Raw genomic sequence first — 13,879 nt, forward strand, 5'->3', positions numbered from 1 at the left:
CGCCAGCGCTGTGCAGACGCTCCCTTCGTGCCTGGCCTCCCTCTGCCTGCAGCCACCTCCCCTTGCCCGCCGGCCTCCGTCTTTCTCCCGCTCCTGTCACTGCTGCCCCACCACCCGGCAGCTTTTATTCTGTCTAAATGTGCATGGGATCGTTACCCGCCCCCCACCGCTCCCCCGTCTGTTCCTCCTTAATGTAATTTTTGTGGAAGGAAACTAAAAAGGGATGAAGTGGTCCAGAAAACCCAAAAAGGCCAAGGTGCAAGACATGCCCATGTGATTCTGCAGTCAAGACCACTGGCAACCATCCTTACGTCCCTCTCCTCCTGCTGCTCAAAATCTCATGCCCACAACAACCCTGCGAGGTAGGCTGGGCCAAGAGGCTGTGACTGGCCCCAAGCCACCCCGCCGGCTCCATGGCTGCGTGGACACTTGAGCCCCGACCCCCGAGTCCCAGCGCCACGGTCCTGCCCACTGCCCCACAGTGGCTCTCAATTTATCGCGCTGCTAAACCTCCCCGCTGCCAAAGCTTCTCCGGAAAGCCCACAGCAATATATTCCATACAGTACAGGAATATGATAAACATGATATAAATGTTCAAATTTTAGGACTATGGTAGAACAGCAGAGCAAAATCTTGCCCCCGGCCACCACCCCGGGCTGTGGAAACCCACGTGCTCAGGATTCTGCTTCGAGTCTCTCTCTCCCGTTTTGTTTCTCCTGGATTTCGCTCTTCCCGGGTTTGGGCAGCAAGAAATTCTGCATTTCGCGTTGTCCGTGACTGGACCCTGTCCTGCAAGAGCCTCGCATGCAGCAGCCACCGCCGCGAAGCATCGCACGTTCACGGCAGCGTTTGCAACATCAAACGTTGCCTGGCGCCGTCATTATTTGCTCTTCGGCGCCAGGCGAAGACCTTTATTTAAAAGTTATTTAACTGTTAATTTATTATTATTTCATTATAGATTTTAATATATATTGCCGAGATCGTACCAGGTTTTAAATTATTGATTGTATTTTTATTTTTATTTCGGATGTTGGGAGCCGCCCCGAGGCTTTGTTGCAATGGGGGCGGCATAGAAATGTTTTAAATAAATAAAATAAAATAAAATAAAATAAAATAAAATAAAATAAAATAAAATAACGCCCGGGCGGCTCTGCTGCTCCGCTCTGCGCTCCCCGCCCCGCCCGTGTCGTCACGAGGGCACCGCCTTTCTCCAGTGACGTATTATACGGAAGCGGCGCGCGGCGCGCGAGGCGTGTCGTGCTCCCCTGCCGGGCGTTCGCAGGCTCGCTTTACGGCCGCCTCGTGCGACGCTCCTCCTTTTCCTCTCCTCGCTAAGATGGCGGCGGCCGGGGTGAGCTTGCTTTTGGTGCAGGGGTCGCGTCCCATCCGTTTGCATCCGGCTTCGGAGTGCGGCGGAGGGGCCCGGGTGGTCGGGGACGTGGACGGGAGGGCCTCAGCCCCCCGGGGGGTGGGATATGAGTGGGGAGCGGCGCCTGGGGGCGAGCGGCCGGCGAAGCAGAGGGCCCCGGGTGCGAAGGTGAGGCTGCTCTCGCCTCCCTCTGCCCCGCCCCCTCCGGTCATTCGGTGGAAATTGCCCCGTTGTGGCGCTTAAGGTCCGGTTGAAGAGGGGGAGGACATGACGCCTCCCCCGTTTTAGTAGGGGTTATGGGGCTGGGACGCTTGGGGGGCTGGGGGAGCGCTGGAGGGGCTCCTTGGAGGCTGCCAGCGGGGAACTAGGTTTCATCAGCTTCCCCCCAACCTGGTGCCCCTCCAGGTGCGTTGGACTACAGTACCCACTCCCCCCCCCCCGTTAATTAATTGAGCGGCGAGAGCCCTGGTTTGGTGGCATACTCCAACCCCGCAGCAGAAGGCCCACTGTTGTTGCCCCAGAGCACCCCATGGCCATGTCTGTTGGGGGGCAGTGGGAGGCATCCGCAGGTTGTGGAAGCTGTGCCGAGCATTAAAAGCCAAGCAGCTCCTCTCGAGCTTTGGATGGGGGCCCAGAGGTTGGCCGCGGTAGAGGCATCGCCTGGCCACTGTGGCCCATGCCCCGTGCTTTCTGGGCTGACCTGCGGGGGGAGGGTTCCTGAGAGGGTCTGTCATTGGAGAGAGAGAGTGGGAGTTCCGCTTTGTGAAGTGGGGGGCTTTGGAGGGTCTGTCGAATGCACAGTCATTTCTTAGGGGAGATGGGGAGGGCCCACGGGGTGCGAGCAGATCCCGTGATATGCATGCCAGCGGCTGTCACTGCTGCGAGTCGTATGGTGAGGCCTGGGAAAGACCCACAGCAGGTGGCTAAGCAGTGGAGGCCCAGTTTCTGCATTCTAGAGGGGCTGCTGTGGTTTGACGCACCAGTGGGGGGTCCTCCGGGCTTCAGCGTAGCATTCCTGAGTGCTCTGCTTGGTGGGTGTGGCCCTGCTTAAGGAACAGGCCTGGTTTCCAGGGTGGTTTTGAGCAGAGGCTCAGAGTGAGTGGAGGCAACTGGATGGACGGACGGTGGCCTTTGTGGGATTATTTTTAGCGGTGAGAGCATTCAGGAAGGGAGGGGAAGCCCTGGAGGTATTGCAGTGTCAGTGCTGCAGCGTCAGAAGATCGGCGGCGCTGAGCTGCAGTGACGATCTCAGATGTTGTGTCTTTGCCTGCCACTATAAAGTGTTATGTCTGCTCCTCCTGCAGCTGACTTCAAGATAATTTTGGATTTCTCTGGAAGGGAAGGCTTCATGTGCTAGGTTAGGAATCCCTCTTGGTGGTCAGGGTGACCGGCTGCTGTGTCAGCCTGGCTTCTCATGCGGTTTTCTTTCTTACAGACCCTTTATACCTATCCTGAGAACTGGCGGGCGTTCAAAGCCCTTATCGCTGCCCAGTACAGTGGTGCCAAGATCAAAGTCCTCAGCACTCCCCCGCAGTTCCACTTTGGGCAGACCAACAAGACCCCAGAGTTCCTGAAGAAATTCCCAGTGGGAAAGGTGAGTCACTGACCCTGTCTTCTTCTCTGCCCGCCCTTTGGGTTTGTTCGTTCTTTGAGTCGGTGAATTGGGCTCAATGACTTGCTCTCTTCCCAGTTTTCCAGGCATTGGATTAACATGGTGGGCTGGGTTGCCGTTGTGTTGTTGTTGTTGTTGTTATTTTATGTCTTTGCTGGCCAATAGTTATAGCTCTCTGGATGGTCTCCAGCAGCACTGGAAATACAATATAAAAGTACAAATAGCAGTGAAACACCATAATAGTTTTAGTATAAAATTGAAGAGTCAGGTTTAAAGCCAAAACTCAATATGCCCTGGAGCAGTGATGCTTAGTTTTGAAAAAGGCCCTGTTTCCCCGTTGTCTGTGAGCAGGTGTGCAGCTCGCTGTCTTGTTGCCGGGCCCTGGTTGGGTCCAGGCTGAGGCCCAGGGAGCGCTCGTTGGCTCGGGAGCGCACCAGGGGCCCTGTCGTTGAAGTCTAGCACGCGGCCCAAAAAGAGCCGTTACGCTCCCTAGACACGGGAACACACAGTGTGCAGCATTGACATGGTCGCGCAGCGTGTGCAAAGCGATCTGCATGCAGTGTGTGTGATACTTGGAACGACGCTGCAACATCGGTCAGCGTTACGGGCCCTCAGACTGGCGCTCAGCTCCAGGAGTAGCTTCGGGAGCGTGTGCCGGCTGGCGGCAGAGGCAGAAACTGGCCCGAGGAGCCGCTCGGAGCTCAGGGCTCTTGGCAGCTGCCTCAGAGCAGCCTGCAAAGGGAAGGTGTGTGCTTTTTAAAATAAAGGGGACCGTTCCTGTGCTTGCTTTGTAGGCATTTGCATGCGTTTAATTATAGAGCCTGCCTTCGGTCGTGGTGCGGCCAGTTTGTTTAGGACTGGTGGGGTTTTAATGTTTGTAAGCCATTGGGGTGGTGTATTAACGCAGCCACTCAATTTTGGGAACTGTGGCTGACCTCGCACACTGATCCAGCTCAGCCGGGCTTCTGTGAATCCCAGGAGGTCAAGCATGGATACCTGCCTGTTTCCTCTGGAAGCTCTTCAGGTCTGCCACTCTGGCCTGCTGGTGAAAGGTCTCTTGGGCAGGGGGTGCAAACTGTCCGATGGGAAAGGAAAGAAAGGGAGTAAGGCTGAGCCGGATTCTTCCCAGACATATTAGTAAATTGGTCTGCTGGGAGATGTGGCTTTGTGGAGCCCAGCTCTTCACCCTCCCACCTGTGGCTGCGTCTGGGGAGCAGCGTTTGTGTCCCAAGGACTGGTGGAGGGCAGAGCGGCCGGCAGCCTCGAGCGCCATACGCTGGTTTCTGTGCAAGTTGGGATGCTGCGGCTCCCTCCGGATTGCCGCAGGCCTCTCTGTGTGGGGCAGGATCAGGCTCGGGCAGGGGCTCCCAGGCGCTGCTCTGGCACCCCTCACGTGGGACCCCTGCGAGGGTCTGGCTGGGAGCTCAGGAGAGGCTGTTTTTCTTCATAGGTGCCAGCCTTCGAAGCGGATGATGGGTTCTGCGTGTTTGAGAGCAATGCCATTGCACACTACGGTAATCGCCCTGATCTCCTGCCCGGGAGGGAGTGGTCGAGGCATCAGGAGCAGGGCCTGGCAAGCAGCTCCTGGACCCGCAGGGGCTGTGAGGTGGCTGGGTGTCCTGGCTGGGTGCCTGTCGGGGCTGGGGGCAGGGATTCTGGGCCTCCCTGTGCTGAAGCCTACAGGTGCCGAGCTCCTTGGCGGGCTGGATTCGAGCATGGATGGGCTCGTTGGTTTGCCCCGTCTGCTTCCTTGCCAACCAGCACTCAAGAAGGGCCCGTGCTGCTCTGCTGCGGACACCACTGTGCGGGAGCGGATCCGCTCACTCCAGGAGGCAGAGCGTGAGCAGCTCTTGGGCCCCCCCGGCTCGGTTCTGCTTCGCTCCAGACTCTGGCCCCTAACTTGCATCCTGTCGTGTCCGCTTGCCTCCTTGCCCCAGTCAGCAACGAAGAGCTGCGAGGAGCGTCCAAGGAGGCAGCTGCCCAGGTCATCCAGTGGGTGAGCTTCGCCGACAGCGACATCGTTCCCCCGGCGAGTACCTGGGTCTTCCCCACTCTTGGCATCATGCAGTATAACAAGCAGGTCAGTGGCCCGAGAGGGAAGCCCCTTTGTGCCGAGTCAGACTGCTTGGTAGTTTTGCCGTGAGTTGGGGCGCCCAGTGCCCTTTCGGTGCCATTGACTAGGGCTCCCAGGCGTCCCTCCCAGCAGGCGTCTGGGGATCGCAGGAGTTGTAGTCCAAGGCACCTGGAGGGCCTCGGCTTGTGTGTGTCTAATGCGATGCAGGGAGGCTCCCGTATCCACGTGAGATGGGTTCCAGGCTGCCATCAGGCGCCTGAAGTGTGGGTCGTCGCAAACACTATTCTGTGAGGTCGACCCTCGCATTCGTGGGGCGAGGGGCTCAGGACCCCTGTGAAAGTGGGAGTACCAGAAATGCGTCTAGGCCTCCCGCAAGTTGCTCCTCCTGCTGTGAGCCAGGTGGGGGTGGGGGGGCAGCCGGGAGGGAGAGCATTTCCTGTGGGGGTGGCTAACCCTAACCCTCTCCTTGCCTTTTTCTGTTTAAGTTTTTGGGGCAGTGGTCAACTGCAGTTAAGTGAAACCACCGACTGCAGTGGCAAATATGGGGGTTTCCTGTATGGTGTATGTAGTCCGATTATTATATAATCACCATAATCCTGTAACAAGGCGCTCCCAACAGCCCTTTCCCAGCCGGGCTAGAAGTCCTGCTGCGTCTTCCCAGGGGCCCGGCAGTTCTCATGGTGTTGCCCCAGGAAGCACGCTGGTGGCTGTTTTCCCTTTACCCCGAATGGAATTTGCTGGTGTAGCAGCATGCAGACCTGGGGCTCCATTTCGCGCTTGCAATGGCCTCAGCTGGGCTTCACGCGGGGACCTGCCCCGTGCTCTGCCTCGCGGTTGGTTTCCCACATTGATCTGGACATGCGTCTGTGCAGGGACCATCCCTTGCCTGCCTTCTGGAGGAGGAGTTTTGCCACCGCCGCCTCTCGGGAGTCAGCGCGAAATCGCTTTGCCTTTGCCCCCTTCCAGGCCACAGAGCTCGCCAAGGAGGAAGTGAAACGGATACTGGGCCTCCTCGACTCCCACCTGAAGACGAGGACGTTCCTGGTGGGCGAGCGTGTCACGCTGGCTGACATCACGGTCGTCTGCACCCTGCTCTGGCTGTACAAGCAGGTGGGCCGTCCGGCCGTCTTTCCGTTCCCCCTCCCCCGGCTGCGGGGAGTGCCCCTGGCGAAGGCTCCCTGGGGGCAGCGGCTGGTCGAAGTGCTGGCACTGTGCAGAGGGTGCCTCTGCGAGGCGTGAGCCGCTTCTCTGGCCAGTCACAGCTCTGCCTCGTCTGCTCTCACTTGCCCGTAAAGATGGGGGTTTGTGGGGCCAGGTGTGTGGCCAAGGAAGCGAGCGCCCCCCAGACATTTGGGGGCCAGGGCCCGCGTCTCTGGTGACCCACTGGCAGCTGAGAAGCCATGGAGAGCTGGCTCGCCTCTTCCTTTCTGCCCCTCGGCTGGCTGGGCCTCCAGCCCGGAGGCCAGACTTGGACGGAGTTAGCAGCCGGTGATGCCGAAGGGCAGGCTCCTAGCTTCGGTGTGGGGGACGTCGCACTTCTGAACGCTGCAAGGAGAGAAAACCCAGTGGGGCTTTGTCGTGCCTCGGACGAGGCTAGCATCTTCAGTTCTGTTTACTGAAGAACTTGCTGTTACTTGTGGGAAAGGGCCCGCTTTTTGTGCCGTTCTCCCTCCTCTTCTCTGCCACGGCTTCACTTCTGCTTTTAAACCAAGTGGAGTCACTCCCTATGGTCAAACTTGGGACCCTTTGGCCACACCAGAGAAAGGGGCAGGAGACAGACTTGGCGCTTGTCCACGTAGCTGTAAACAGTGGTTCAGTTACATGCAGGGTACATTGGCTAACACCCAGTGTTCATTCCATGCGGAACAGAATCCATCACTTGCATCGGTGTGGCTTGAGTGGCACTTGGCCGCAATGCACTCATTTCAGTGACTCTTCCCGTGCTGTACCTCTGTGTGAATACTTCGTGTGTATTTGCTAATTTCGGACACAGGCTCTTGCAGCTGAGGTCCGCTATGGGCACACATGTGCATCACCCAATCCGCTCTTCTCCTTTTTGTCTCCAGGTTTTGGAGCCGTCCTTCCGTCAAGCTTATGAAAATGTTAATCGTTGGTTTGTGACCTGCATAAACCAGCCACAGTTCAAGGCCGTCCTGGGAGAAGTGAAGCTGTGCGAGAAGATGGCACAGTTTGATGGTAAAGGCACAGGGAGCTCGTGCTAAATTGTTAGCCTTTAAATCTTTGTTAGTCTTTAAATTTTTCATGGATGCTCTTTTGCGGGGCCCTGATTTTTGTGGTTATTCTTGCCGTGGGTAAGTTTTCAGCTTTAGTGGCTGGCTCCTTCACTTAGAGACGAACATAAAAGAAGCGCTCTGAGTGGCAGAAGAGATGGCCAGGGCCTCACGACAGCGTGTTCTTGCAGGGAGACTGTGGCATCTGAGATTTGCCACAGTCAGATTGCTGCTCTGTGGCCGGGCAGTGGGATCCGAGGGTGGTATTCCTCAGACTCTCCCCCGAGACCTTGTTGCCTCAGGATGCCTAAGACAGACCTGGGAGCTCTCTGCCCGCAGGTCCTGCGCTTTGCCTCTGAATAGCTTCTCAGCTTGGCCGCTCTCCTTGTTCCTGCAGCCAAGAGGTTTGCTGAGAACCAGCCCAAGAAGGATGTGCCCAAGAAGGAGAAGCAGCCGAAGGAGGAGAAGAGGCCGGAGAGGAAGGAGGAGAAGAAGCCGGAGCCGGAGGAGGAGCTGGATGAGTGCGAGCAAGCTCTGGCGGCCGAGCCCAAATCCAAAGACCCCTTTGCTCACCTCCCCAAGAGGTAAGTCCACGGGATGGAGATGGAGGTGCTGCGGTGCCGCCTGGCAGCTTTCGGAGCGGGGCCCCACGTGCCAGGGAACGGGGTGCCGTCTCGGCCAAGCCTGGCTCCGCTCTGCTTGAAAGGCAGGGGGACCTTTTGCATCCATGTGGCCAAGGCCAGGCCTTTGGGCGCCCCTTCTCCTCCTCCCACAATCCCCGGTACTGTGTGTACTCGGAGCAGTTATGCTCCACTCGTCCCCCTGAAAGCAGGATGGGCTCCGCAGCCCCTGCAGCTCGGGATCTGCCTTCAGCACAGGAGCTTCTCAGAGTGGCCTTCGGCAGCCAGTTTCCCCGCAGCCCTGCTCCTCGTCTCGCGGGTGCCTGACGGCCAGGGTCTCTGGCTCCCGTCTCCAGTTGGAAGGGGGCTGCACGCTCCTCAGATGTGCAGAGTCGTGCCTTGGGGAACCCTGCTCTGGCATTAAGTAGAAAATGCTTCTGCGTCAACTTACCAAAAATAGGAGAGCTACTGGCTCACCTGGTCAAGAGGTCTCCTGGAGGGCAGAACCTCTGGGAGGATTCCGGATGGAACTGAAGTCCCAGCATTTTCCAGAGCTGCTGAAAGGAGCTTGAAACAAGCTTCCCAGTCTAAACTAGCCCAGCTGTTTGGAGACGGAGTTCTTCATTTTGTTCCTTCCTTCTCCCCTTCCTGTTTTTTTCTTGGCCACTTGAGCATTTCAGTGGATGTCAGGCGGAAAATAAATCTTGCAAGCAAAAGATGTGACACTCAACAGTAGCATCCGCGGAAAATAAAAGCAGCTGTTCGGTCAGCTCCACCCCAGATGGAAAATTTTAAGGATTGAACCTCTGGGTCAGGAAGGGGGGAATTGGCTGGTGCAGAAAACCCCACGGCTTGCTCCAGGCGAGCCTCAGCCAGGGGGGTGTTTCCCAAATCAAATAGGGTGGGTGAAAGGCAGCTTTCTGGATTCTCCCTGCCTGCCCACCGAAGAAGTTCGACTAGCCCCGGCCACACGGGACCTGAGCAGCAAGCCCAACCCTCTGGATTCTTCCTGGCCATGGCCCGGGAAGCCGCTCCCTCGCGCAGCCCCTGGCCAGAGGCGTCTGCAGCATCCGCTCTCGATGGGCAGCGCGGCAGCTGCTGCTAAACGAAAGCAGGTTTCCGCGTCCTCTGCAAAGCCACCCTTTCCTCCACTACGTGAGCCTGCTGTGGACAGTGGCGGACCGTTTGCTGCATGTGCCCCCCCCCCCCGGCGGGACATGTGCTACCCCCACAGAGGCCTCGGGTGGCAAACCTGGGCCCGGGGAGTGCCCCAGAGAAAGTGGGGCTCAGTCAGGGGCAGCGCTGTCTCGGGGACAGCATCTCATTCGACACGCCACCTCACCCGTCTGAGACGGGGCTGGCTTCAGGCAGGTGTGGGATCGCCTGGAGACGAGCGGCAGCGCCTGGGGGCCACCGGCCGTCTCTGGCTTCCTGCATGGAAGCTCTCCAGAACAGCCCGTCCTCGGCAGCCCTGCTCTGCCTCCGGATCCCCCGCGGGACGGATCCCCCTCGCAGCCGCTCTTCCTCCTCTGCCTCTGGCTTTGCCTTGCCGAGCGGGATGGCCTCCCCCGGGGAGCCGTGCCTGGGAGGGGGCAGCTGCGGGTCTGCCCTCTCAGCAGTGACCCTGGGCGGTCCTCCCGGCAGAGGCGGCCCTGCACGCTGGGGCTGCCTCTGCGCTGCCGGGAGCGGGCGCCAGGGGGCAGCAGAGCCCGCCTTTGGCTGCCCGCCCCGCCACGCCCTGCCACGTGCCTGGGGCAGCTGCTCTGCTTCCTTCCAGCCAGGGTGCGCGCGTTCCCCACTGGGTGGGTGGGAGGGAGGGAGGGAGGGAGGGGCAGGCCGGCCGGCCGTGAGTGTGGCCGAGGGGTCTTGTTTTGCAGAACTTGGGCTGGCGAGAAACGTGTGCAGGAGGGAGGGAGGGAGGGGGTGCTTCTGTTTTTAACCCAGGCCAGAAGCCGGGGCCCTCGGCAGCGTGTGTGCAGCTGCGAGGAGCAAGCCGGGGCGGGGGAGGCTGTGGGGGAGGCGGCCTTTGCTGCAGATCGCCAGCCGAGCCCGGGCACGTTCCCGTTGCGGCCGGCGCTCGAGGGCCCCGGTCACGGTCGTCTGTCGTAGGGGAGGCGAGGCGACGAAACCGCATCCAGGCCCGAGCCTGCTTGAAGGGGAGGGGTGCCTTCCCCGGGCAAAGCGCGCCCCATGACTGAGCCGCCGTCCCTCTGTGCCCCGCGCACAGCGTGTTTCGCAACTGCCGCGGGCAGCCGACGTTGGCCGCGTTGCAACAGTTCGGCCATTGCAGCAACGAGCCGCCCGGTGAGCCAGTGCCGTCTGGAACAGTGGCTGGCTTGTCTGTCGGGAGGAGCCGCCCCCGCCCCGCCGCTCCCTGCCAGGCACAACCAAGGGTGCTCTCGCTTCCAAATCCGGCGGGTCATGAGGCTGCGGCGCCTTTCACCCACATGATCCCCGCCTCCTGGAAGAACCAGTTCCAGGGAGAGCCTTGTGCTGGGCAGCACGGGAGGAGGAGAACTGGGGGAAAGGGGGCGGAAGGCCTGGTGGCCTGGAGAGGGGACCCCAACCCTTCAATTCCCAGTGGCTTGGGGCCAGATGACTGCGAGGGCTTTCTCTGCCTGCAGAAACGTGCCTGGGGGTCGGACCGTCCTGGGCGGCCTTGCTCTTTGCTCCAGCAGCAATGACGGCTCTGTTACAGGCTTCTGTTGGTGGTGGCCCCACACAGTCGCTCTCCTTTCCCCGAGTGCCCCACTGGCGCTCTGCTTGGCCTGGAACTGGTCTGTGGCCAGAGGGCTGGACTGGGAATCTTGACACCGCGCGCCATTTTCCCAGCGAGCCCGCTGGGGTGCTTCCGGCCAGTCGCTCCATCTCAGGTCAACCTCACAGGGCTGTCGCAAGGATGAAAACGGGGGGGGGGCAAATGCGAGGCGGTCTTGGGTTCCTCGCCGGAGGAAAGAGGACGCAGGCGCAGTGAAATGCGTCCGGGATTCCTGCGTCCGAGGGTCTGGGGCCGTCGGGGCTGTGCTGGTCCATCCACCGTTGCGGCCATGCCCTTCGCAAGCGCTGGCTGGAAAGGCCCCATGGCGATGGAGGCCGAGCAGGTGACCTGCCGCGGAGGCGCGAACGGTGCCTCCCCTGGGCAGAGCGAGCAGTGGCGCCCGTCTGTTTTCGCTGCAGCACCTTCGTCATGGACGAGTTCAAGCGGAAGTACTCCAACGAAGACACGGCCACCGTGGCTCTGCCCCACTTCTGGGAGCACTTTGACAAGGAGGGCTGGTCCATCTGGTACGCGGAGTACCGCTTCCCCGAAGAGCTGGCACAGACCTTCATGAGCTGCAATCTGATCACGGGTGAGGCCGCCCGCCCCCTCGTCCCCCGCCCTCCCCTCAGGCTTGGTCGCTCGGCCGGACCCAGCAGCAGCAGCTTGTCCCTCTTCCCGCAGGCATGTTCCAGCGCCTGGACAAGCTCCGCAAGAACGCCTTTGCATCCGTCATCCTCTTCGGCACCAACAACGATAGCAGCATCTCCGGCGTCTGGGTCTTCCGGGGGCAAGAGCTGGCCTTTCCGGTGAGTCGGGGCTCCATCATCTTGGGGCACGGGCGTGTGAATGTGCATAAACTGGCAGAAACCCAGGAGTGGGGAAGCTTCAGGCCAGTGTTTGTTTATTAGATTTATACCCCACTTTTTTTCTTGCAGAGAGCTCAAAGTGGCTTCCTCTCCCTGCCCCACCACAGCCCTGTGAGATGGGGCTTTCCCCCTCGGGCTGTTGTGGAAGAAGCCGATTAAAATGGACAAGGAGAGCCTCCCTCGAGGCTTTTCACAGCCCCTCTGAGCTTCAGTCTGGCATTGTCTTTCCAGAAGCAGTTGGGAAAAATAGCCATTTATATGCCAGGTGGGGAAGCAGTCCCAGCCAGTGCCCAGAGCAAGCAGTCATGAGCTTTGTCAGCATTTGTGCACCCTTTCCTGACCGACAGAGAAAGACTTGTCTGAACGAGGGGCCAGAGCTTCCGCTCGCTTTGGTGGAGGTGCAGTTCTGGCGAGCGGAGGACATCCTTCCCATCTTGCGCAGCCGGCGCTCCCGTGGGAGGGAAATTGCGTTCCTGATATCCGCTGCACGTTGGTTCCCGCAGCCGGCTCAGGCGGCCAAGTCGCTGCAGCCTGGGAGTGAAACAGAGCCACCTTGCAGCAGGTCATGGCCTTGGCTTCTTGGGGGACTTCCTGGAAATCCGACGCATGGAAATGTGTCGACTGCACCAGGGAAAGCCGCTTGCTTAAATGCGCCTGCCCGGGGCTGGTGGGCCATTCGTGACCCCCGGCAGGTTTTGGTCTGCAGTTCTCCTGCACCCTCGTGCTGGCTGGGCTGGGTGGGGCTTCCAGGCCAAGACCATTGGGGGCTGCCAGTTGCCCACCCTCACGGGGGAGGGTCTCAGCAGCAGCCTGACCGCTTGTTGCGAGTCGAGGGGCAAGAGTAGTTGAGAGACTGCACGTATGTGCGTGTGGAACGCTGCGGGTGCCGGCACAGGAGCCCGGAGCCCAGCAGGCAGGGGGCGGGCGCCTGTCCGTGCCGCCTGTTCCCTGGCCAGGGCAGCGCCTCCCGTTCTGAGCTCCCTGGGGCCCTGAAGGGAGCCTGCGATCTCACGGGCTGGGGTTGCACAGCCCCCTTCCGTTGCCGCCCGCGTCTCCTGCATCGCCGTTGGGACACCTGCAGGCTCGGCCGCGTGTCGGCCATTGCTCCTCGTTGGTAAGAACAAAGGGGAGTCCTGGGCCCCCTCAGACCTGCGTGCGCTTTTACCGTGGCCTCGCCTTCCCCGAGAGTCTCCGCCGCCCCAAGCCGAGTGCCTAGCAGCCACTGAGCTGGCCTGGCGTGTGTCCCCCACCTGTCCTGACCTGCCTCTCCTGCCGTTCGCAGCTGAGCCCCGACTGGCAGGTGGATTACGAGTCTTACACCTGGAGGAAGCTGTGTCCGGAGAGCGAGGAGTGCAAGACGCTGGTGAAGGAGTACTTCATGTGGGAGGGGGCGTTCGCGCACGTCGGCAAAGCCGTCAACCAGGGCAAGATTTTCAAGTGACGGCCGGCGGGGAGCTGCCACGGGACGTGAGCCTTCCGAGGGACAGATCTCTGGAGCGGCAGCCGCAGCTAAGGGTGGGAACGACTCGAGCAGGAGAAGAGACTCTGTGACGTTTAGGAGTGAATTAAACGCTCGCGCGTGCTAGTCCTGTTCCTCTCCTGTCCGTCTGTTCTCAAGCGCAACGGGCACGCCGGCGCTGCCCGTCTCCCCTGCCCCCCGTAAGTGGGGCCAGGGGGCTGTGGCAGCAAAGGCCGTTCGGCCGGGCGGAAGCTTCCTGGCCGAGCCAAGCAGCGACCTGGCGGTTCTCGGCTTCCGGAACTCCCCCGGCCTTCTCCCGGCTGCTCCTGCTCCGCGGGAGCCTCATCGCACCAGGCTGCTCAGGAGCAGCGTCTGCATCTGCCCCACAGGTTCCTGGGGGCAGGGGAGCCGCCACTGCAACGGCCCTGCACCCCCATGCTGAGCAAATTGGCCACAGGAGGCGGACACGGAGGAAGTGGGGGGAAGCAGCCCGCGTGGGCGTCGGGAGACTTGGGCCCCCTCCTCTGCGAGCGCAGTCCGGGCCCCGCGTCAGCCCGTGCTGGTGCGCGCAGCCGCTTCTGCGGGGCCGCGGCGTCGCTCGGCCCCGGGGGAGGTGGCGGGGCCGCCAGGTGAGAGCTGCCTGCAGCTGGGCTGGGCCGCACCCTCAGGCTGGCCAGGGTTGGTGGGGCCGGCAGCCGTTCGCCAGGGTGACGGGTGGGAGGTGTCTCCGTCACCGCCTCCCTGGGCCGCGTGACCGAGCCTGGTGCCTCCCGCAGGCGAGGCTGCGTTCGGCCGCCCGTCCAGAGCCGGCCCGCTGTTGTCTGCCGGAGCCGTGGCCTCACGAAAGCCGTGGGCTCGGGGGCACTCGCCTTGCGGTCCGCACGGGT

General features: G+C 60.8%; 1 protein-coding gene across 1 annotated transcript; it reads left to right on the forward strand.

Annotated features, from left to right (window-relative positions):
• The first annotated feature begins 1,262 nt into the window (after positions 1–1,262).
• On the forward strand, positions 1,263–13,118 carry EEF1G (eukaryotic translation elongation factor 1 gamma). Its single transcript, XM_044426873.1, has 10 exons — positions 1,263–1,351; positions 2,805–2,963; positions 4,432–4,495; positions 4,919–5,061; positions 6,022–6,165; positions 7,122–7,251; positions 7,684–7,870; positions 11,084–11,256; positions 11,349–11,473; positions 12,816–13,118. Exons 1-10 carry the CDS (start codon positions 1,337–1,339, stop codon positions 12,972–12,974), a joined length of 1,299 nt encoding a protein of 432 aa, XP_044282808.1. The 5' UTR covers positions 1,263–1,336; the 3' UTR covers positions 12,975–13,118.
• Positions 13,119–13,879: the final 761 nt, after the last annotated feature.

The sequence above is a fragment of the Varanus komodoensis genome, unplaced genomic scaffold (genome assembly GCF_004798865.1).
Source record: "Varanus komodoensis strain SLA01 unplaced genomic scaffold, ASM479886v1 scaffold189, whole genome shotgun sequence".
Classification (NCBI taxonomy): Eukaryota; Metazoa; Chordata; class Lepidosauria; order Squamata; family Varanidae; genus Varanus; species Varanus komodoensis.